The 26,047-nt window shown below is 34.2% G+C and overlaps 1 protein-coding gene across 2 annotated transcripts; it reads left to right on the forward strand.

Annotated features, from left to right (window-relative positions):
- On the forward strand, positions 1-25,220 carry LOC136031572 (uncharacterized). 2 transcript variants are annotated; one of them, XM_065711241.1, is made up of 4 exons: positions 1-159; positions 13,423-13,506; positions 19,691-19,742; positions 25,130-25,220. In XM_065711241.1, exons 1-4 carry the CDS (start codon positions 5-7, stop codon positions 25,154-25,156), a joined length of 318 nt encoding a protein of 105 aa, XP_065567313.1. In that variant the 5' UTR covers positions 1-4; the 3' UTR covers positions 25,157-25,220. The 2 variants fall into 2 exon arrangements, with proteins under 2 accessions (XP_065567313.1, XP_065567314.1); XM_065711242.1 differs by lacking the exon at positions 13,423-13,506.
- Positions 25,221-26,047: the final 827 nt, after the last annotated feature.

Genomic DNA, 26,047 nt, shown 5'->3' on the forward strand with positions numbered 1-26,047 from the left:
AGGTATGTCTGTATCCATCAACAAGGGCCTATTGGTTCTCGTCCTTGCAGTTTTTTGCATGTGTTTCTTCGTACAAACAGCAGTTTCTGATGAAGATCCTGCTTTGACAAAATATTTGCACGAGTTGGACAGGATTTTTGGCTCCAATGCTAGACCAAGGTAAAAAATCCACAATTATTAAACTGTCTATTTTTAATTATAGAGTTTTTTTTTAAGAATTATACTTACAAGAGGATATTTATGTGTTAGAATATTTATGTACAAAAACACTCTAATTAAAAAATAATTAGATTGGCAATAGAATCGTTAAAAAGTAATGATAGCGGATACTGTCGAACGTGAATTTGAGACTCAACATGCCCAAAGAAGAATTAGGTAAGCGCAAATCGTTTTAAAGGGGTATATATTTGACAAAAATAAAAAAAAGTTGAAATAAGAAATTTTATATGAAAATATAAGAATAGCTTAAGCCTTGGGAATGAAGAAATGGTGATACTTTTGAACCTCTGCTCCTTACAATCTCGACCTTTCCACAATGGTTCATTCTAATTCTTATATTTCCTATTTAAGTTTTTCTTTTTTAAATTTTGACTTTGGGGCTGATTGAGTTTTTTTTTCAATATTTCCTTTCTGTTTCCCACTAAATATCGTTCGAAAAGTTTAGATGCTAAATTAGATGGTAGTGGAAATTGACGAACTTAAATTTGGGACTCTAAATGCCCAAAGAAGAAGTAGGTGAGCGCAAATCGTCTTAAAGGGGCATATAATTGACAAAAATAAAGAAAAAAGTTAGAAACAAGAAATTTCACATGAAAATATAAGAATAGCCTAAACCATGGGAATGGTGAAACAAAGGAACCTTTGTTCCCTACAATCTCGACCTTATCACAGTTGTTCATTCTAATTCTTATATTTCCTTTTTAAATTTTTCTTTTTTAATTTTGACTTTGCGGCATATTCAGTTTTTTTTTTCAAAATTTCATTCCTGTTTTCTACTAAATATTGTTCAAAAAGTTTAGATGCTAAATTTCTGATTTTTTAAAGATTTTTTTTTTGTAAAGCCTTACAGAAAATTACAAGAGAATGTGGATTCTACGAAGGAGAATCAAGTTTTTGAATATAATAGATTTCACCATTGTCGTAACAATATAATATATTATCAGATACCTGACCTTTTTAACCCCCACCCCCTTTTCAACCCTTTTTAAGTGCCGTTTATAAACTTTTTTTTCGGAAATATTTCAAGTCAAAATTTGTAAATTTTAAATATTCTTTGAAAATTTCTGTTGTGGCACGAAACAGGTGAAGAAACTGCAATACAATTAAGTAAAAGAGTATGTTAGAAATTTCAGGAGGAATTTGGTGTGAAGAACAGAAGACAAGAAGAGAAAAAAAAACTTTTTGAGATTAAGCCACCATGACCACCAATTACATTGCATAAATAAAATTTTTCGGCCTTTTTTTCTCAAAATCGTCCGATCAAAATTTTGAGATAGCCATTTTATTCAGCACAGTTGAAAGATCGAATCAATATACCTCTGGAGATTTCATAACCCCCCAGAGCCCCTGGGAAAAGGTCTTTAAGTTACAAAATCTATTGGGAAGTGTGCATACATTTTTCGTGTGAAGGGGGCAAATTTTCTACAGGTTGGATTTTCCACAGGGACAATTTTCTGTTGGGAGGGAAGTTTTCAGTGGATGAATTTTTCAAGAGAAATTTGACACTAGTGAAATTTTCCAGAATTTCTATACGAGATTCTGCGTATGTCTTGCTTTGTCTTTTTCGACTCAATTTTACGCATGGAGATGTTAAGGGTAAGTGTCCGTGGTTAATTTTCACCAGGATTGGATTGTCTACAGCAGTGGCTCTCAAACTTATTTAGATATTGTACCCCTTTTTATCCACAAAACATTTTAGGTACCCCTCCTAAGTTATCAGTACTAAGTATACTATAGCTAAAATATAAATAAAATTGCCAGTCCTAGAATTAAAGGGTTGTTTTTTTTTTATTGGCTGGCCGTGTACCTGCTAAAAAAATTGCATACCCCAAGGCGTACGCGTACTACAATTTGAAAACCACTGGTCTAGAGAATAAATCAGTCAAGAGGAGGGATTTTTCTGTCGAGGTGTAGCCAGATTTCCTGGTTTTATTTAAAAAATGATCAGAAATGAAATAAAAAAAAAAGTTTTTTCAGCTGAAATTTAGGAGCAACATTAATACTTAAAATAAACAGAATTTATTACGCATATGAGGTCGGTAGCCCCTCCTCAACACCTCGCTCTTTACGCTAAAGTTTGGAATTATGTCCCAATTCTTTAAGAATAATTCCTGAAGCACTGTGTTCTTTTAATTAGAACAATAAGAAGTTTTTTTTTATACTAAAAAACTTTAGCGCAAAGAGCGAGGGGTTGTGGAGGAGCAACACCCCTCATATACGTAATAATTTCTGTTCGTTTTAAGTTTTAATGTTGCTCCTTACTTTCATTTGAAAAAATTGTTTTTTTATTTAATAATTATAAGACTTTAAAGCAGTGTCAGACCCTCCTCACTGTTACCCGGTTGAACTATGAAACAGTTCGTGGTAACGAACTGTAGTAAGGACCCGGCTTAATAGTAACCGAAACTCCAAAAAATGGAATTTTGATACCAATAGTTACATCAAATGAATCGCAATTTTATGCAGATTTTAAATATAAAAGTTTCATCAAGTTTAGTCTTACACATCAAAAGTTACGAGCCTGAGAAAATTTGCCTTATTTGGGAAAATAGGGGAAAACACCCCCTAAGAGTCATAGAATCTGAATGAAAATCACACCGTCGCATTCAGCGTATCAGAGAAACGCACGGTAGAAATGTGGATATTCGTATTTTTTGCCAGAAGACCGATCACGGGTGCGTGTTTTTTTTTTTTTTTTTTTTTTGCTTCTTCCCAGGGGCGATCGTATCGACCCAGTGGTCCTAGAATGTTGCAAGAGGGCTCATTATAACTGGAATCAAAAGTTCTAGTGCCCTTTTTAAGTGACCAAAAAATAGGAGGGCACCTAGGCCCTCCCCCACACTCATTTTTTCCCAAAGGTCACAATATATTCGCAACGGTTGCTGACACTTAGTAAAGAATAAATCACGGCACATAGTAGCCGAAACTAAAAATTATGTGCCTTACAGATTTGCCAAGTGATAAATATTTTATATTTAATACTGTTCGAAAATAAAAATTTTCTTTCAGATTCAACTGAACAATAACTTGCAACTGCATTATGAAACATTTGAGAATTTCGAGAAGGAGTCTAAGATCCCTTAAATTAATCTTGAAATGAAATAAAAAAAACTTTAAAACTGAAGGCTTAAAGTTTTCTAACTGGAACAAAAAGGGAGATCACGCATGGGTAGCACTGTTCTTTTCTATATGCCTCTCGCTTGAATCACATTTACTTAAATAACTTTCCTGGAATACCAAACTTTGAAAATCATGATTCTAAAATTATCTTTTGATATCCAAGAACCACAGAAATATATTAATGGATATACTTTCTCGAGGATAATTACTATTTAGGGACGATTGAAGCTTTTCTTTATCCGGATTGCTTAAATAAATTGCATTAAATTTTTTAAAAAACAACAAAGGTGAAGGGGGAGCAATCGCAGCCTCCCTCTTTTTCTTTATTCCCCAGTAAGGAATTCCTTATTCTTTCTTCCCCTGGAGTGTCAGTAAGAGACTTCGGCACACTTCACTCAAACTATTAGGGCGTTTTCAGCACTTTACCCTTGACGACACTAGCGCTACTAGCGGATTAGTCTGGATTTGTGTTTGACGCCTTGTTTTCTTTTGTCCTAAAATTAATTCTTTTAACAAAACATTTTCTCATTAATGACTCAACTGTACAGAGTCCGAAACGCAACTAACTATAAAGATCCAATTCATTTCACTTCAATTTTCGAGGCAAGACTGGGAAACAAGCTTTTCAGCACCTAATTGTATTACACGATGATTTGCATTACCTGGATACGACGCACCGAATGAATCACAATAATTGCCCCATTCATTGCCTCATTATCATCAACAATTATAAAATCCACAGAATAGAACCTTTCGGCTATTGACAATCAATATAAAAGCAAATATATTTTCAAACTGTTCGAGTTAACAAACTGTAAGTAAGGAGCGTCTCGGCCCAATAGTAACCAAAACTCTAAAAAACGGAATTTTAGTAACAATGTATATATATATATATATATATATATATATATATATATATATATATATATAGTTGTCTCTTTATACTGATTCTTAATGTATAAAATTCAATAAGTTTAATGTTACCTATCAAAAGCTAAGAGCCAGAGAAAATTTACCTGATTTTTGAATCTGGTAAACACTCGAGGATTCTTAATGAGAATCAAACCATTAGATCCAGTCTATCAGAGAGCCCTACTGTATAGGTTTCAAGCTTACATCTGCAAAAATGTGGAATTTCGTATTTTTGCCAGAAGAATGATCACGGATGCGTGTTTGGGTAACTTTTTTTTTGGTTTTCTGGAACATCAGGAGAGGGCTCATTCAAACAGCAATCAAAAGTTCTAGTGCCCTTTTTATGTTGCCAAAAATATTGGACAGCAACAAGACCCCTACCGCGTCCTTCTTTTCCAAATTGTCTAATCAAAATTTTCAGGTCCTATAATAATGCTTTTGGGGATGGCCTGAACCCCACATACCCCGGGGACAGGATTGTAAGTTATGAGTTTTGCCCATTTTTTACATATAGCATTTACTATTGCGAAGTAAAGATACAATTTTAAAGAAGGGGGAATTTTCTGCGGGAGAAATATTTTTCACGGGAAGATTTTGCCATAGGGAAGGAAGTTCCCGGGGCTGAACCTTCCAGGGAAAATATTATTCGGGGAAATTTGCATGAATTCCGAGACAAAATTCTTTTTACTTGTCTTACTTTCTATTTGGCAACGTGATTTTACATATAGAGATATTCCAGGGGAATTGTCTGAGGGAAAATTTCAGGGGGTTGGAATTTTCTGAGGGACTTTTCCGTTGGTGGCAATTTTCTGCGGGAGAAATTTTCCAGGGGAATTTTCCACGGGAGAAACTTTCCATCGTAGGGGGGGGGGGTCTTGGAAAAATTTACGCGGTGGGGTTGAATTTCTGCCATGATTTTAAAAGCAGCAAAAAAAGAAAAACCTTAACTTTAAATAGGAAATTTCCGACGGGAATTTTCAGTGATGATTCAATTGTCCGAGAGAATTTTTTCACGGGAGTGGAATTTTACAGGGGAGGAACTTTCTATGGAGGATTTTTTCGTGGAGAATATTATGTGGATGGGGAACCAAATTTATCGGCATTATTTGAAAAATATTGAAATAATTTAAAGAGGGAGGCTTTGAATAGTTTGAGATGGAGAAGGAGCGTGCGTAGCTGTGTTGGCCTCAGATAGCTTGGTGCTGTGGTGAGTTGTTAGTAGTAGTAGTAGTAGTTTTTGTTATTTACTAAACTCAGTAGTTTCACGAATGAAAGAATTTTGAAAACTTTGCAAAACTCATAACTGAGACCTTATTACTAATACAGTTTGTGTCAGTTATGATATGTTTAACAAAACTGGCCTAATTGATGTTAATAATTGACATTTATTTGCATAGTTGATTACGACAACATGGACAAATTTCAAACAGTCTTCTTCGCCAGTTTTTATATGCTGTTCTTGTAAGCCCTCTTCATTTCCATTGGATTTTCGCATCTGGCACTTTTTCTCGTTAAGACACAGCTTAGTGCAAAAACACCCCATTTAATTAGCACTTTCATCACCAAAGGTGCTTTCAAGTGGCAGATTGTTAGAAAAAGTTCAATGAATATTGCGAAAAGAAAAATTTTATTAACGTGGCAATCATATTTCCTAATCTACAAATTTATTCCTTTGGAAAGCTATATTAAGTATCATTAGAAATAAAGCTATATAGGAATAATTAGAATTTATTCTAGATTGCAACTGGAACTAACAATTAAAAACCCATACAAAATAAGAAAATATTTATAATTGGCTGCTTAGAAAGTATCTTAGCATTAGAAAGCTTTGATACGAAGGATGTACGGATAGTTTATTTATTTATTTGTTCCAATAAAACAATAAAAAGAAATTTACAACAAATATAATACAATATTAATAATCAGCCAAAACAATTAGCATCAAATACTCCCCGCAAGGCCCTTTGGCTGGGAACGTAGAAAGAAAGAAAAAAAAATACACACGAAAACATTGATAAAAACTTTTAAAATCTAATGACTCCATGAAAGGCTATATAGCCGGAAATACGGGGGAAAATAAAAGAAAAAAACAAAACAATTGACAATACCACGAGAAAAAAGTAAAATATTAACAAAAATGAATAAGAAAGCATATAATATAAGGAAAAAATAAATAGCATGGAAACTATTAGCACTTGAAATACAAATATTGAATGAAACAAAACAAAACACTAATTGGGATATTTTGCTTTCTTAAAACTATTGTCTCTGAAAACACGCTGTAAATGTTAACGTTGTCTCTTGAAAAAAGTTGTATTTTTGGATTTGGATTCTATTACATAATGTTCGATCCAAATTAAATTTTTAAGTGAGACTTTTTGAGAACCCTGTGCATAATGCATTAAATTTAAATTTAAATATAAAATTTAATTTAATTAAATTAAAAAGACTTCAATCAGACTCTAACTTATGGATTCGACATGAGCTGTTTCTAGTCTAGTTAATTCTCCCAAGTCAAAAGATGTTAAGTTTTTTTTTATCGAATATCTAGAAAGACCTATTGTTTTAGTTTAAAAATGAGTGGGAGCTTACAAAATGAAAACGCATGTTTACCCCTTTATTCTAGTTTTTAAAAAGAAGAAATTATGACATGTGGTCGTTACCAAAACCAAATGTCAAATTCCGTTTTTATTAGGGGTTTTTATGAAAAAAGCCAAAAATAAGTGAGAAAAGCCAAATATTTTATTATGACATTAAAAGTATACTTTTTTCTTATTTTGCTGGAAGATTAATTTACATTATGTCTGTAAAAGGGCAAAAAAGGTTCAACAATGGTAAAAAGAATTGTTTTTCGCCATTGCACTACATTTTGTAGGCAACCAGTAGAGTAGCATTAGTTAGAAGCTTGTTTGTAGGTTTAATTGCACTGGGCACAGGACATATTTTGTTTGCACTGGGCCAAAGAATGCTTGCCGAATATATATCTGTCTACCCCGGCATGTATATTATATATTTATGTACTATTATAATCCTATGTTCAATTATTGTTATTCTTTCGGTTCGTCAATTTAATTTTTATAGTTATATTTCGTTCATAAAATTCGGCGGAGGCTGGCCCAAACTCGAAAAAAAATGCCTCGGCACCTCTAGCTTATATATTTATATTTATATATATATTTATGTTCAGTTGCTGTTATTCTTTCGGTTTGTCGATTTAATTTTCATAGTTATATTTCGTTCATAATTTTCGGCGGAGGCTGGCCCTAACTCGGAAAAGAAATGCCTCTGTACCTCTAGCTTGAAGAGTAGGAGAGAATCTTCTTGTTACATATTTAGCTGCTGTATGTAACAATGCACAAATGTTTCCTTGCTTATACTCTCGAAAAGTAGAGCATTCAGGTAATAGTTTCCGAACGTCAATTTTTTGGCTCAACATCAAAACTCTTAAGCAACTATTTAAAGAACCTGTTGGACAATAGGCCCTAAACATGGTTTCAAGTACCCTGGCCCTTTTTTTCCAAAATTTTAAACTGGACCCCTCCCCTCACCGTTAGAAAAACAGGATAGGCTTGCTAAGATATTAAGTACATCACTTGTAAATACACTTATAGGCTGTGTGGAACCTCAATGCTAAAAAAAGATTCGCCTGGCCCGAAGCTTCAGGTACTTATTTTATACGTTACGCACAATTACCAATTTTGTAGAGTTGGATGGATAAATTCGTTTTTTTGGGGGTATGACTGAACCGTTATTTGAAAATTTTTACTCGTCATCTTTAAATTAAACCTGTTAAATGTGTGCAGTCCGTATAATGAAAAATACTTGCTTGCCTTTAAGCTTCAAATGCTTGTTTATAATGTCATGCTATTGTTTCTAGATTATTGATTTGCTTGAAATAAGATACATGCATCATATGCTTTCGGGCATAAGTTAGCAATTACTGGAAACTTCGAGCATTAATCGGATATAGCATCCCGAAGTCCCTGCTATTTTATGGCAGCTTACGGACAAAACCCAAAATAATTTAGCAAACAAGAAAACCACTTGTATGATTGTTTCAAAAAGGAAACTTTCTCTTGCTTTTATTGGTGGTCCTGTTTTTCGTGTCTTCTGTAAAATGTCAAATGAAAATAGGGCCTAAGAATTTTTACAAGTCATTAAATGTCGTTGATGGAGTCAAATGTAGCACAAATGTTTAGCATCACAGATGTTACCATTATAAATTGGAAAAGTTATTAATTAATGTCTATTTAGCATTAAAACATTTGATATAGCTATAACAGTCAAATGTGGCACAAGTAGCACAATGATGTAGATGGGGTTGTGCTACGTCAGGAAAAATAGATGTATAAAAATAGAATTTTTGCAGAAGTGTAACATGCAAGTGTAACAATCACCGACATTCAGCCTAAGGGGGGGGGGGTTGTAACTGCATAGATAACTAAAGTATTATTTTAAGAACAGTGTCCCTATTTAAACCAAAATCAAGAGAGAGAAAGAAAAAGTTCATTAAAATACGACAAAATAAGCAACCCAGATTTGGTTGAAAGGACCTAATTAAGAAAAAATTCTTAAGCCCTATTTTTATTTGACATTTTACAAAAGACATGAGAAACAGGACCACCAATAAAAGCAAGAGAAAGTTTCCTTTTTGAAACAATCATACAAGTGGTTTTCTTGTTTGCTACATTACTTCGGGTTTTGTCCGTAAGCTACCATAAAATAGCCAGGACTTCGTGATATTATATCTGATTAATGCTCCAAGCCTCCACTAATCTCTAACTTATGCCCGAAAGCATATGATGGATGTATCTTATTTCAAGCAAATTAATAATCTGGAAACAATAGCGTAAATGAGCACTTGAAGCCTAAGGGCAAGCAAGTATTTTTCACTATACTGACTAACAAGGACCTTTCAACATTAAGGAGCAACCCAAATTAGGTAATGCGGGGCCCCAGAGCTTTGATTCAAAATAGTAAAATGCTGCTACCATTTGAGCCTCCTTGAACAAGCATTAATCTTAAACTTCATTCAAAGCAATTTTCTCAAAATTCTGTTGATAAAAATATGATATTTTTCAGTAGGACTATCTATTTTTAATGTTTAATAAATAATGAATTTATTTGAGTTCATTTTTACTAAGACATGGGTTAAATGTTGGCATAAAGCACAGGAGTTCAATGACGGCAACCCTAGAATATTTTTAATTCTAGACGTTTTACATATAAAGTTTTGACATATTTTGGGTATTGACATTGTTCACTACTTTTTTGGGAAAACTGTTAACTTTAAGTTAACTTGGAAAATTTGTGCTTTAAAAATGCATCCTAAAAATAGTTTATTTAAATACCAATAAAGTATTGACAAAGGATGTCAGGAAGCGAATCAAAGATTTAAAGCGGAAAAATTCAGAATTTTCAATTTTCTCCTTTGCGTAGAGAAGGAAAAGTTTTTGGAAAGTTATTATATTTGGAGATTCCACTAATTTAATTTACATTTTTTTCTACGCCATTGTTGTGTTCAGGCTATTTTTAGAAATATTTATATAAATTAATTTTTGTGATAAGACTAATCGAAATAGCAGTTACCATTTCAGGATCAGCTTCAAACAGCGATCCTTCCTCCCTTGATATTTTTTTTTCAAAATTTGTTTTCAAATTTTCGGTTACTATAAGTGGCGCAATTTTTCAAAATCCTGGGAGGGGGAAAGTTGGAGCCAATTTTCCCAAATCATATGAAAATGACCATAAAAAGCAAGAAACAACACTTTTGGTACCATAAAAATGCTTTTTAGTACTATAAAGATACCATACAGTTACTTTATATTATTATAAAGGTAAATATGCAATAAAAAAAATTGATCTGCTTCTGTTAATGCTTGAATTATGCAGGTTTATCATAGTTCTGACAAGACTTTGGAAGAAACTGAATTTCAGTTGGTGGGGCAAACTCGGGTCTAGGGGGGGGACCAAGGCCTGAGAGGGCAGATTCCCCCTGTCTCATAGCAAATTACTCCCCTGGTTACTATGGACTAGAGTTCACACTTCACCAGATTTCAAGGGTTACTATAACCATGATAGAGGAAGATTTAAACTCAATACGATACCATTTATGTAAGCCATATCCAAAAAAAACCTGAAGATTCTCTAGATAGTCAGCCTATAGCGCTAGGAAGGTAAATTTATAGTAAATAATAGTAGGAAGGTAAAAATGGTAAATTAAGAGATTACAAAAGGAACTGTTTTCTATTTTAACATGAATTTGAAGGCATATACCAAGCTCAAGTGCTTATTTCAAAAGTATTTATCCAGAGGTCATTGAGGGCCATTGTTTTCTATTGAAGAAAATGACCTGCTTCAATTTTTTTCTTGATACACTTAGTTTTAATAAACCTTCAAAAATCTCCTAGAAAACTTTCTGCCAAACGCAATTCCAGGGCTTTAAAATATTAAATAGCACGCAATGGGGATGGATGGTGTCCCTAAGTTCACTTTGTCCCAAAGCGATCACATCTGGAGCTGTATAATAGCTGATTAGCTATTTCTAGGAGATATCTAAGGCCTTTAGAAGTAAAAGAAATCTGTCATAGCCCATAACATGAAGATTTCTTTGTTTAAAAACAGAAGGAAAGAGAAGTGAGGGACATGCGAAGGAAAAAGGGAATTGCTTTACTTCCTTCCCCCTGGAAGATAAAACAAACATACAAGAGGCAAAGTTTTGTAGTATTTGAAGTACCAAGGACATCAAAATTAAATAATAATTCCCCCCTGGATCCATCTTACTTTATCAATACCTGAAAAGTGTGTTTTCTAGGATTCTTTAGGCTTTTATAAAATCCTGAAGGTTTCAACGCTGTACAACATTTTGTCAATGTTGCAACGTTAACCGTGGAAATAAACAAGCAAAATTAACTGGTTAAATTTGGCAATGATTTTTGTCCGTAAAGTATTCAAACTTTATGAATATATTGATTTTAAGTGCCATCTATATCTCCAAAGGACTGCAGCAGCCTTCTTAAGCTGCGCCACATGTTTTTAGTTGATATTTCTCCCAGGTTTCTCTTTTCAAAGTTGGCACCCGCTACTGCCAAAGCAGCACATGGCTTGAAAACTGAATTACTTATTTTTTCCTATTTTTTTTTATATATACTGCTCTGGAAGTTTCGAATTAACTAAACCAAACTATCGGGTTTCGTTTTCATTGACCTTGGTACTTTAAGAAAAATAAGACACTGTTCTTGCACACGAACAGTTTTTAACCTTTGACTCCTACCCCCTAAAAAGTTAATGTGAGCATCCCTGCAGCCATCTTTATAATTTATTATTTAGCTTTCTTGACAAATAAACCTTCTTATTTCATAAAAACATGCCTGAAAATCAGATATTAACAGTGTGTGGATTCCCAGAGCCAACCGCAAATTCAAAAGGAAAGCTACACCTTCCTATGGTGCATGGTTTATGGTTGGATATGGTTTATGTGCATGGATGCGGGGTTTATTTTTACTGATGTTTTACCTACGTTTCCTTTTAGTTTGGTGCAAAAGGAAAGCTAAACCTTCCTTTGGAGTATGGTTTATGGGTATGGATATGGTGTATGGTTTTAGTTTATTTTTACTGATGTTTCACCTACGTTTCCTTTTAGTTTGGCGCGAAAGGAAAGCTACACCTTCCTTTGGTGTATGGTTTATGGTTGGATATGGTTTATGGGTATGGTGTATGGTTTTAGTTTATTTTTACTGATGTTTCACCAACGTTTTCTTTTAGTTTGGTGCAGGCTAGTACTAAAAACTGTGATACTGTATATGGGGATCTTTTCCATTAAGGATCAAATTTCTGAGTTTTCAAATTTTGTAAGCTATATAGGGCTGTGTAATTTTCCTCTTAAGCAATCTAAACAGTTAGATTTCATTTCACTCATCTTGATAATTTAAAAATGAGGCACTGTTATGGCACAGGAGCCGTTTCAATCTTTGCCCTTCATCCCAAGGAAAAATTTATTTAAGTACCCTTGCGGCTAGCTTTTCAATGCATGTGTATGTGTATATATTTCCAAAAAAAGCCATCGGGCCACTGGAAAAAAAAAACAGAACATGAACATAACAAAACCAATAAGAAAACACAAATAAATAAAAAAGAAACACGTACTTATATGTGAATCTTTATGAAATTATTTATAAGAGATACATCTTTCACGATGTGGTCAGCCCAAGGTTCCAGGTGCTGATAGTGTGGTAAATGAGTTTCTTTAATATGGTGGCTCTGAGGTTAGAAATAAGCTACTGAAGATTATGAATATGATTTTTGAAAAAGAGGAAGTACCTGAAGATCTTAGGAAAACCTTAATTAAACCACTGTATAAGAAAGGTGACAAGAGTGAGTGTCGTAATTATCGAGGCATTAGTCTAGTGTCTATAGGTAGCAAATTACTTAGTAATATGATACTTTTTAGGCTGAGAGATGCTGTAGACAACAGTGGGGTTTTAAAAAAGGTAGAGGATGTGTCGACCAAGTTTTCAATCTTAGGTAAATAACTGAGAAGTGTCTTCTTTGTCAAACACTTTGGTCCTCAGTTTTATAGATTATGGGCAAGCGTTCGATTTTGTTGATAGAAGAGCCTTAGCAAAGGTCTTATCCTTGTAAGGTATACCAGACAAATATTAAAGTAATTAACGCTATGTACAATAATAGTGTTGCTGTGGTTAAGGTAGGAAATTAAGTATGTATGTATTCCCAATAGAAAAGCCGTCGGGCCATAGGAAAAAAACAACAGAAAACAAACATAACAAAAACAATAAGAAAAATACAGATAAATTGAAAAGAAAAAAATGTAATTATATATGACTCTTCACGAATTTATTTATAAAGAGATACATCAACATACTTAGCCAGATTCTTTAATGTCATTTTAACTCGTGATCCTAAAATCCCTTCCACCCACCTTCTATCTGTCAACACTAAGGAAAAACACTTATTTCTCAGATCGGCCAATTCCTTATAATTCCCCGAAAAAAAAAATCTTCATCTTCTCCCCTACACATCGGACAAGGGACTGGGTTAACACTAAAATCCCCAAATTTCCTCCCTCTTTCCCCAGTATCAATCGAACCTCCCCTTAAGCTCAAAATCCATTTTATTTTATTTAATCTTAAGCTTCTTTTTTTTCTAAGCTAGACGGACTTCCCTTACACGGCATCGTTTGCAAATCAAGGACTATGTATCAATAGAAAACGCTCTGTCGTATAAAGTTAGACCAAGGTACGAGAAAATTAATTGCTTTAAAAATTGTTTTTGTGGTATTCTTCCTGTTTAACTGTCGACTTCTAAAAATGAGAATGGTCAATGGCAGAAATTGAATACGACTACAATTTGGCTCCTGTTAGAGTCATTTTGTGCCTCTAACTTAATATAGGTACAAAATTTGAAGTTTCTTATTAACGAATTTCTTAACATTTTTCTAACCTTTAAAAGAAATCCTACTCATAAAAACAATGTTCTTGCACAAAGTCTAGTTTAAAACACTAAAACAAACGATTTAAGCATAAAAATATTTCTTAAGTATACTCCGAATAGTTAATAACATAACTATGAAAACAAGCAAAGGATGTCTCTTAACCTCCCTGGATTAATCTACAGGACAAAAAAGAGGGCTATCAAAAGAGAGGTGGGGACATTATATTCCTTAGAGGGGTGAAAACTTCAAATTTTATACCGGGTAACTTTTAACTTCCTAACAAATAAACCATTCTTTTGCTTTTATCTTCAGATATATTAGGTCTTTTTGCCGTCTTAAAGACTGCATTACACATATCTTTGCATTTTTCTAAGCCTTTTTAATTTTGTAAACCCTAACTCCACCAAAAATATATTCGGTCACCTTGCAACCCTTTAAAATAGATATTAACTTGAGGATGATAGTTTATTTCGTGAATTAAAAGTGCCAAAGACAGTGAAAATGAAGCCCCAATGTTTAGGACTTGCACAGATAGTGCCGTAAGAAATTAGGAAAAAAAAATAGGAATTCAGTTTCTAATTAAAAATAGCTCCTATGCAGTTGTGCAATTTTGGTCGTAGTGGGTGCCAAATTAAAAAAAAAGTACGTAAAAAATCAACAAAATATAAGCTAAGAACATAGGGCATCAATCAGTTTAGAAGGTTCAGCTCTCCTTCGAAGAGGTAGTTTCCTCGGGAACCAAAAGGATGTTAACGTTGGCATTTTTACCGACGAAAAGCGTTTTCAGAATTAACTAGTTAGCTTTTCTTCTTTATTTTCATAATTTAGTATGGTAACACTGACAAAAATATGATAATGCTTAAAAATTTCATAATTTTAAAACAAACAAAAGAGATTTTTCACAGAAAATCCGAAAATTCAGACATGATAGAGGCAAGATGTTTCAGGTGCTGAATATCCTTTATTTCAACGTCCTTGGTGCTTCAAGTATTTTACAACAATGACCTGATAAATATCTTTCATATGGTCGTATTAGAACTAAGGTAACGACAAAATAAATATTTTGAATGTTTTTTTTTAAACACAGGAATTGTTTAATCGCTCAAAAAAATTTATCCTTTGACTTTTCAATTAACAAAAAGGAACGCTTTAAGATGAAAAACGAGCACAACTTTCTTATTATCCATTTAATTTAATTTTATAATTATGTACATAACTTTAATTTTTAAAGTTTTTTCTGCATTTGCATGGGAATTTGTTTGAAATCTGTTTCTTCAAAATCAATTTTATAAAAAAACTTGAAATCAATTGACTCCAACTAAAGTTTCAGTTAGTTTTATCTTTACTTTTCTGTAAACGGCATATTCACCAAGGCGGCACCAAGGTGGGGGTATCAGATTTGAATCCCCCCTCCAAAAAATAAAATTTTACCCGAACCGTAAAGAAGTAAAATAAAAAATGCGTTTAAACTAAACGTTGATGCGTTCTGTGAAGTTTTTTTTGTATCCCCCGCACAAAATCCTAGACATACCAGCAATATACACACTTTAGCCTTTTAGAGGTTGGAGAGGCGGCAACGCAATATAAATTAGTTAAATAAATTTCTATTTAACTTTTATTTTTACATGAATTTTTTTTTCACACACAAACACTTCAACCCCTATGGTGCAAGTGACTGCAACCCCTTGTCTTTCGAGTTATAACCCACCTGGGACTTCAACATCCGGGAGAAAATGATCTACTAAAGGGATGAGAGGAATGTAATTGAATCTACCTAATTTACTTGGCTTTCATAGATCCTTAAAAACAAATCATCAAAGTTTTCAAAAACACCATTAAGTTAATGAAGGTCATTTGAGAAGCTTCTTCACTCTTTTATTTAGTATGGCAGCAAGCTCATCGGAAGTAAAATGACAAGAATTTTCAGATAGGTTTTCTTTCAATTTTATTACGACCTGGAACTACCTTGTGTTTTATGTGTTGTTTTGCCATTTGTATTTTGTGTTGTGTTTGTAAATGTATGAATTTTTTTACAAAAATGTATTTAATGTAAGTTTTTTTGTTTGTATTACATTTGAAATGTAATTTCAAATGTAATTATTTTTTATGTGTTGTCTATGGTATACTGCATGTTGTATTCGGCCACTGAATTTGAATTTGATCAAATCAAAAATAATATTAATCGCGGAAGTGTAGTTTCTTTTGCGTAAAATTTTCGACTTACTTTTTTCTAAATCCAGGTCAAATTTCGAGCCCAGACTACGCCACTGTGCTGTTCTCTGTTGCGTCATTATGAAATCATTAAAGATCAAGATCTAATTTATATAAATTGGAATCACGTCATACATAAAATCGTGTCATACATAAAATGTATGCAAGCTCTGGGGTTTCACTGGATGGGGGAATTTGCCTCTCTCTAAATTCTCCCCAATTTTCTAAAAAAAACTTTTTGGCAGTATTTTCATGAAGAATGTCCTTTTTTATTTTCTTTACAAAACCAAAAACTACAAAATTTCCTCCCTCTTAAATTTGAAAAATACAATTGGCATCCTCTCCCCTAAATCTCCGTGAGCTGATGTCTCTGTGTAATCTAGGAGTAAGAAAAAACAAACAACTGCACGTGAAATATGTGTCAACCCCCAAAGTACTTGAGGGCAGGAGCATACTGAGAGATACTGTTCAAGGGGCTTTTGTCTCCCTGAAACAGACGGGTTAAATAGCTTGAACGAGTTAATAGCACTTTATTATTACTTGATTTTAACATATCAACATCTTGTTCAATTCATAAGTATGAGCTAAGTAGTACTGGGAGGAAGGCTTAGGAGCAAAGAAAGTAGGATCAGAGGTACCAAGTGATGTACGCTGTCAATGTCTCCGCGATACTTGTTTTCTTTGTGGGGTTCAAGAACTAAAGTGAAAAAAGTTTAATGGGTAGTAAAAGAAAAACGAATAGGATTTGCGGGTAAATGTATCTGAAAAGGAGCGAGGAGGAAGCCCCACACCAAAAAAATCCCCCTGAAAATTTCTGTATGCTTTCCAATAATCAACATTATACGAAAAAAATGGGAAAGTTCATAAATTGCAGCCCTTACCCCGCGGACTGTAGGGGATTAAGTCATTCTCAAAGACATAGTTATTAGATTCTGGACTATGCTGAACAAAATGTCTATCTTAAAATTTTGATCCACTGACTGCGATAAAATGAGCTCGGGAGGGACCTAGTTGCCATTCAATTTTTGTGTTCACTTGAGACGGGCACTACAACTTATAATTCCCACTCAAATGAGCCCTCTGGCGATATTCTAGGACTACTGTGTCGATGCGATCCCTCCGCAGAGGGATCGCAAAGATGGAGAAACCTCCACAGAGGGTTGTCTGATACACTGAATCTGATGGTGTGATTTTCATTAAGATTTTTTGACTTTTAGAGTTTTCCCCTTTTTTTGAAAAGGCAAACTTTCTCAGCTTCTTAACTTTTGATAGGTAATAGAAAACCTATATATTTGAAATCAGCATAAAAATCCCATTCTTTTGATGTATCTATTCGTATTAAATTTACATTTTTTTTAGAGTTTCGGTTACTAATGAGCCGGGTCGCTTTATACTTATAGTTCGTTACCAAGCACTGTTTGACAAGGTGTATGGACTTAACTTTGATAGGGTTTCAAATATCCTTTTATTCAATAAATTTTCAAATGAAAATATTTATTGATTAGGAATATTTTTTATTGGGCCTGGGGGGAGGGGATAAAAAGTAACTAATAATGAGGCCTCATTTCATACTTTTCCTCTTTTGGACTTTTTCTGTAATACGGTGTTTGTTTTTAGCTATGACAATGTTTTTAATTTCCTCTTTCCCAAAAACAATGTTAAATAGCAATAAAAGAAGAAAAATGTTTGATGTAGAAATTAGGAAAGGCCTAAAATTCAAGATCTATGAATTGTTTAAGAATTTCAAAAAAAAAGTTTAATGGATATCTAAAGAAAATAAATAGGTTTTGCGGGTAAAGGTGTCTGAAATAAAATGATAGGAGAGCCTCCCCTCCAAAAACATACTATAGAGTAATATAAGAAGAAAAACGCTTCATGTAAGAATGTAAACAAAGCTGAAAATCTAAGATGTATAAAATTGAGTGTAGATATTTGTAGAAAAAAGTTTAATGGCCCGTAAAAGAACAAGGACCAAGAGCTCATGTGGCACGTGTGACGAGATCGGAAGAGCAAAGAGCCTTCAGCCCCTCAGATGGTCGCATCGGGGAAAACGGCTTTTATCACGTCAATTTTTGCAGGTCCCTAACGCACCTACCAATTTACACCGTCCTAGCACGTCCAGAAGCACTGAATATTGACCCCCCCCCAACTCCCCCAAAGAGAGCGGATCTAGTCCGATTATGTCAATAACGTATCTTGAACTTTTGCTTATTCTTCCCATCAAGTTTCACCCCGATTTCTCCACTCTAAGCGTTTTACAAGATTTCTGGTTTCCAAGATTTCCGTTTCCCCCTCCACACCCAATGTCCTCGGATCCAATCCTAATTGAAGATAGAGCATCTGAGACATGATATCTTTCTAAATATTATGTTTCACTAAGATCCGATCACCCATTCATGAGATAAACATACCTCATTTTTCAAGTTTTCTTCTCCCTCCAGCCCTCTACCAGATTGTCGAATCGAGCTAAGACTGTTATCAAGTCAATTTGTGCGGGTCCCTAACACGCCTACCAATTTTCATCGTCCTAGCACGTCCAGAAGCGCCAAACTCACCAAAGCACTGGAAATTCCCCCAAACTCACCCAAAGAGAACGGATCCGGTCCGGTTATGTCAATCACACATCTAGGACTTGTGCTTACTCTTCCTAAATAAGTTTCATCCCGATCTCTCCACTCTAAGCGTTTTCCAAGATTTCTGGTTTCCCCTTCCAACTCCCCCCCCCCCCAACGTCATCGGATTTGATCGGGATTGAAAACAAGAGCTCTGAGACACGAGATTCTTCTAAATATCAAATTTCATTAAGATCCGATAACCCATTTGTATGCTAAAAACACTTCGTTTTTTCTATTTTTTTCCTATTTTATTTTTTCTATTTATTCTTCTGCTACATCAATCAGTAAAGTCACGGTTTCAAGAGCTCTATAATGATATATTTTTATGCTCATTTTTCGGTGGTTTTTAACACGAGTTTTTATTTTTTTAAATTGGCAGACGCTTGTAAGAAAAAGAAGAAAAAAAAATTGAAATCCTTAGGGCTATTTTTTCCGGGCCAAATATATTTTTTTTAAAACAAATTCTCTCTGTAAGCCGTCCTGGCTAAATGGTTGGCTAACTGGTTTGAAAATTTTTGTTCAAGGAGCATGGGTTCGATCCCGGTCTTAGCCAGGTATTTAATTTAGGACGGGGGTCAGTGGGGTGACTCTGTAAGTTCAGCCAGGGTCGACCCAGCTCTAAATGTATACCTGTAAAAATCTGGGGAAGGTAAGCTGGAAGGGTATGCGAAAGCACAGGATGGCTGGCTCCAAGCCCCTCATTGCACTTCCTGGCTAAAGGGCTATGAAACGGAGATCAGCACTGCCGGCTTGGACCTTGAGGCTATAGTACCGTCATACTAACTTACTTACTTTACTTAAAATTTCTCAGTAAGTGATGATTAATCAGCATTTTCTATTTTGAAGAATTATTTGAAATCGAAATCCATTTTGGAAAAAGTGGGCCTAGGATAGATAGGTAAACCTGCTATTTAGGCTAGTTGAATCTCCACTGGCATGTCTACTGAGGAGAAAATTCTGGTTTCCTTCATTTTAAAGTACCTGAAAAAGCAGCAATTTCTGCTCAAACATTGTCACCAAACTCTAGATGGCGTTTTTGTTTTTTGTCGGACACTAGCACCAGATTTTTCTCTTATACTTATCCGATACTCTTTGGTCTGTGTTTTAATTTTAGTTATTCTTGTTTCTCTTCATTCAATATAACTTGTAAAACTGTTTTCAGATTTGGTAAAAGAGCAAGCTTACTGCAAAAGCTGAGGATCCCGTACAATGTTGTAAGTGAATTTTCCTTACATTTCTTATTACCTTTTTTGTCACTTCTTAAAGCGTTCTTCTTTCTGGTCTCATGGCTTTACCTCACTGAAATAATACATTTTTTGTGTTTTAAGTTCAATTGCCGAAAGTCATCATATTGTTTAAACCTACAAAATTGGAGACCTTACTCCGGCATATAATCTGTAGTCCACCTCAATCTTTGATTTTTAAATTGGAGCAAAATTAAATGAAATATTTTTATGATTCAACTCCCACTGATCACTTGAAGAACTGGTTTGTTAGTACTGCCCCTAGACTTGGAAAAGTATCTCGGTAGAAATTATTCCTTAAAACCTTCATTATTCCTTAATTATTCCTTTCAAAAGACATAAACTTAAGAGAGGTATCCTAGGTTAATTGCTGACTTGTGGCATACTAGGGTATAAGTTTTCAGCCACTATTGACACTACGTAAGATGCAAAAAGAAAATCACTGATATCACCTGCTCTCAAGCCTGTGAGGCTTCTTGCAGTATTTTTTCACCAGTCATATTTTAATTTCATTTCAAATTAATTGTTTGAAATGAAATCCGTTCAATCCCGGATGAAAGGGATTGCCTCCTTCTCAAACCTTCCATCTTTACGCTAAAGTTTGACTCTTTGTCACAACCTTACTTTTATAGTAATAAAAAGCTTTAACATAAAGAGCGGGATGTTGAGGAGGAGGCAACCTCTTTCATGTACGAAATAATTTCTGTTCGTTTTAAGTTTTAATGTCGCTCCTTACTTACAATTGAAAAAAAATTGTTATTTTATTGATTTCTAGACGTTTTTCAAGTAATGTCCTGAAATCCATGAGACACAAAATGGTCTACATGTTCTTTGAAGGCCATCTGGCAAACTAATCCGTCAAGAAGTAATAAACAAAATTATTTTTCAAATTGGTAATAATGCAAATTAACTTTTGTTCTTGAATTTTCCCAGTTTCCTATTTGCTTTTGGTTGTTTTCGTCCTTTTTGTCTAAGTCACCGACTTTATATAATGTATTTTTTGTTATATACTGATTGTTTGATTACATAAACCGTTTTTAAAATATTCAATTATGAATTGGTTAATTTTCTGAAGCTATTATCATACCATAAATTGGAAATCTCCTGGTAGTATTTGTTAACGCCTAGCCTAACTAAATTTCCTAGCGACACAGTTGAACCGCTCCAACCTCTAAAAATTTTTCCCAGTAGAAAAATACCGGGACTACGTAGTCTCGTAGTCCCGATCTTTCTTCTTCCAAATTGAAAGTAACATGTTGTGTTAAACAAAATCTGCAACAAGAAAGGTGCTATTACTGAGTAGCACCTTTATTCAGGCTTAATCCAACTGAGGAGACGACAGAGATTAATCTAGACCATCCATGGGTACCATCCCTCCCCAGAATATCTTCTGTATATACCTGAATGATGACAAAAAGTTAAACACTGTTAGCGTAAAGATATGCTTTTTGATAAATTAGGCAATTGTCTCTCTCTCCACTGCGCACCAAGCCACCGATACTTCTCCGTGAATACTGATACAATATTCCTCCTCTCCCCCAAACATTTCTATCTTGGCTGAAAATTCTCCCCCCCTCCTACCTGGAAATTCTACCTGAAAAAATTCTCCCCAGCATGCTTTAATTAGAAAGTTTTTTTCTGATTTTTTTTTTCGGATGGGAATCCCTTTATGTGGAGAACTATACCCCCTCCAAAAAAAAAGAATTGGGAGTTCCTCCTGCACAAAATTTCTACATTGAGAATTTCTCTAGGTTATAATTCCTCAATGGAACATTTCTCCTGGTAGTAATTCCCACATGGATAATCCTCTCTCCTCATCAAAAAATCTCCCATAGGGTTCCAACTCAGCTGAAAATTTCCCCTGGAAAATTCCGCCGGAACATCTCCACATATAAAATGGAGTTGCCAAAGAAAAAGGGAGACAATTAAAACGAACTTTGTTTATGAATTCTGGCAAACCCTAATGAAAAATTTCCTCTGGAAAGTCCCCCCCCCCCAGAAACTTAGTCCCCAAAGAAAAATTCTAAATTCTCCGGGTAGAAAACACCCCTCCCCCACAGATAATCCCCGTTCGAAAAATATTTGCATACTTCCCAATAGCCAATACTATATCTAAACAATAGGGAAAGTTCATACCTTGCAGGCCTTGGAGGTCAAGGCATCCTCAAAGACATATATGGCTGCCTCAAAATTTTAGTCGGACGACTTTGGGGAAAAGAGGGGCGTAGGAGGTGGGCTAGTCACCCACCAGTATTTTTAGCAATCGTAAAAGGACACAAGAACTTTTGATTTCCAATCAAATCAGCCCTTTCTCGATCTTCTAGGGTCACTGGTTCGATACAGTCATCACTGGGGAAAAAAAAACATCCAGTATCTTTCTTGTGGCGAAAAATACGAAATCCGGCATTTTGCTGAATCTGGCGGTATCATTTTTGTAAGAATCTATTACTTTTAGGGAGTGTTCCCCCTTTTTGTTGAAATCAGGCCAAATTTCTAAGGCTCGTAGCTCTTGATGAGTACCACTAAACTTGATGAATCTTATATATTTGGAATTAGCAAAAAAGCCAATTCTTTTGATGTATCTATTTATGCTGAAATTCCGTCCACTCCTTTGTTATATTATGCTACCCTGCCTTTCCAAGCGGAAAGGCAGAGTAGCATAATATAACAAAGGAGTGGGCGGAATTTTAATACTCACAGAGAGATTACATGTAAAAACAGCTCACTAACAAAAAATGTTCTCTTAAAATCCTATAAAAAGAAGAAAATAGAATATAAATTATGTATATAGAAAACAAAGAAGCACGATGCAAGTTTCAAGCAGCGTTGCCAACACTAAACTTGAACACATATGAAAAGAAGAAAAGAGGAAATGAAACCACAATGTACCTGAAATTTGCATTGTGCCAAAAAATTCCAAAAATTCCACATTGTACCGGGACCTCTACCAAATACGGAACAGTTGGTACCAAAACAGCACAATTGGGCTGCGCTGGCAGCGCTGCTTCTAAGCTCAATATTGTTTTAAGAAAAATCAGATTCTAAACAGAAGGGGCAATTTTATTCACCAGAAGTAAGGAGTAATGTGACTGGCTTACAAAAATAAGCGACAAAAATCGAACAACGGAATTGAAATACACTTTTTGACAAGGAAATATAGGAGAGTAACTTCACTTTTTATCTTTGATTTCGTATATATTTGGTTTAAAGTACTTTTTTCTTAAAGAAAAAAGTACACTATAGTAGACTATAAGTAGACTATAAAAAGTGGACTATAGGGCTTAATAAAAAGCTCCATAAGGAATGATGTAAAAAATAAATTTATTATCAAACAGTTCGTGGTAACGAACTGTAGTAAGGAGCGACCCGGCTCAATAGTAACCAAAACTCTAAAAAATGGAATTTTTATGCCAATAGCTACATCAAAAGAATCGCATTTTAATGCTGATTTTAAATATATAGGTTTCATTAAGATTAGTCTTACTCGTCAAAAGTTATGAGCCTTAGAATATCTGCCACATTTTAGAAAATAGTGGCAGATACCCTCTAGAAGTCATACGATTTTAACAAAAATCACACCATCAGATTCAGCGTATCAGAGAACCATACTGTAGAGGTTTCAAGCCCCGTCTACAAAAATGTGGAATTTAGCAGTTTTTGCCAGAAGACGAATCACGGATGCGTGTTTATTCGTTTTTTTTTGTATTTTTGTTTTTTTTCCCTGGGGTGATCGTATCGACTCACTGGTCCTAGAATGTCGCAAAAAGGATCATTCTGACGGAAATTAAAAGTTCTAGTGCCCTTTTTAAGTGACCAAAAAAATTGGAGGGCACCTAGGCCACGCTCACGCTCATTTCCCCCCCCCCCAAGTCATCGGATCAAAATTCTGCCATTTTTTACTGTTTTAAAATGTAGAGTTAAGAGAAAGAGTCAAACTTTAGCGTAAAGAGCGGGGCGTTGAGGAGGAAAAGCCCCTTTTATATATGGAGTAATTTTTGTTCGTTTTAAGTTTTAATGTCACTCCTTACTTTCATTTAAAAAACTTGTTTTTTTTTTGTTTAATTCACTACGAGGAACGAAATTTAAACTGGTTTGGCTAAAGGATTTAAATAGTTTATTCTGATTTCAAAACGGTAAACTCAAAATTTATTCAACAATTTTTGTTCCATTTTTTTTTTAAATATCAGAAAAAAAATGTGAAGAAACCGTAAGAAAATAAACCACAGGTTTAACTAAACATCCGAAATGTCGTTGTGCAAAAATTATGAGGCGAAACTGAATAAAAGAACAATCCTAAACACTAATTGTTTTACATAAATACTATTAATGTACAAGTTAAATAGGGGGGGGGGGCAACCCCCCATTGTACTTCCTGGCTGAAGGACAATGAAATGGAGATCAGCACCGACGGTTTGGACCTTAAGGGTTTAGTGTTCTCATATTAATAATCTAAAATTCACAAACAATAGTGTTGTTGCACTGAAAACCTAAATATTTTTAAAGTTCTCATCAATTCTTTTCACAATAACCAGGATCAATAGAATAACTTTTTCAGTTTTTTGAATTTAATATGCAAAACATAATTCTAGAAAGACCTAAAATGTGGAGAAAGCGTTTTCTCACAGAAACAGTGGGTAGTGGGGAATTACGTTTAAATTTTTAGGTTTACCGTAAAAAGTTGTTTCAAACACGCAAAGAAAAATACGGATTTAAAAGTTTTCGACAGATATATTTATACCCCTAGTACTATAATGTACTTTAAACACATAAAGTACCATGGACTTTAAAAACGAAATTTTATTGGTTGAATTGGGTAAGTGGAAATCAACAGAGCTATATATCTTCAAAAATTTAAGAAAATGGGAATTAAATTTCTAATGAAAAAGAACTTCATGTACAGCCTTGTAGTTTTTTGGTAAAAAAATAAAATTAAAAAATAGCATGGTTTAAAAATGAGCAAAAAAAAGCTAAAGCATATAGTACCAAACAGCTTAAGGGGGGCTCTGTGTGCTTTGAAAGTTTTGCTGTCTTTGTGAATCAACGGATTGTTAATGTTTGGACTTTTAAAATATGTAAAGCGTTTTCAAATTTAACTAGTTAGTTTAGATTATTGTTTTGACGGTTCAATACGGCAACACAGACGAAAATATGGTAATGGCCTAGGATTTTGTAGTTTTGAAACAACCAAAACAAAAATAGAACAAATTTGTGGTTTTCAGATATGAATAGGCCTTAGATAGGTCTGGGGGGAAAATATTTTGATTTTGATGCTCTTGATACTTTGATAGATAAAGATGCCTCGTTAAATCAACGTAGATCCTACTATTTTGTCGTAACTCGTCCTCTTTTCTTTCTAGGCGGAGGAAGAAGGCCTCTGGAGATGATTGATGACTGGCATTCAATTTTTTTGTTGTTTAAATTATTGATAAACGTATTTAAAGCTGAAAATCTTTTAAAATCTTTTGCGCAGGATAGATGTTGGATGTTTGTCTTACTGATGCCTGATTTTCTCAGTGCAATGAAAGCCAGTATTGGTGAAGTTGCAGCTTTCCTTGGTCTAAATCACCCAAGATCGTGTACAAGAAAATTAAATACTTTATATAAGATGTTCATCAGCCCCTTGTTCTTTAAGCTAAAGCTTCGTAGTGCTTTTAAAATGCTTCTTGCTCGTAATATACGACACTAATGTTTAAAAAATGGTTATTAAAGACCTGGGACAAAAAGTCAAGCTTCTGCACAAAGAGCATGGGACTGAGGACTAGGCAGCCAGCTAATATAAAGAATAATTTCTGTTTAATTTAAGTTTTGATATCACTCATTACTTTAATTTGGGAAGAAACATTGTTTTGCAAAATTATATAAGATTAAGAATTACTTGGAACAGCCAAAGCAAGAGACATGGAACAAGCGACAGCAAGAATTACAATGAATTGCAAACTAAAATGTTGCAAGACAAAATGTGCGGTTAGAAGACAAACCAAAATTACAACAGAATGAAGGAAGTGTCATTATAGTGTATTTCAAGGATATATAGGGAGGAGGGACTATTCTCACGCCAAAATGTCATAATTCAATTAAAATTGTCAATTTACCACCCTATGACTTAAATTAAAGGGTAATATAACTATGCTAAAGTGTAGTCTATTTTATGTGTTTCAGGGATTATATGCAGTGAAACATGCTTGGTTCTTATTGAATTTTATAAAAACGTTACTAAAGCAAAAATATAATTACCGAGGCAAGAATGGAAAAGAAGTTTTTTGTTATCATTAACG

This window comes from Artemia franciscana, chromosome 9, assembly GCF_032884065.1.
Source record: "Artemia franciscana chromosome 9, ASM3288406v1, whole genome shotgun sequence".
Lineage (NCBI taxonomy): Eukaryota > Metazoa > Arthropoda > Branchiopoda > Anostraca > Artemiidae > Artemia > Artemia franciscana.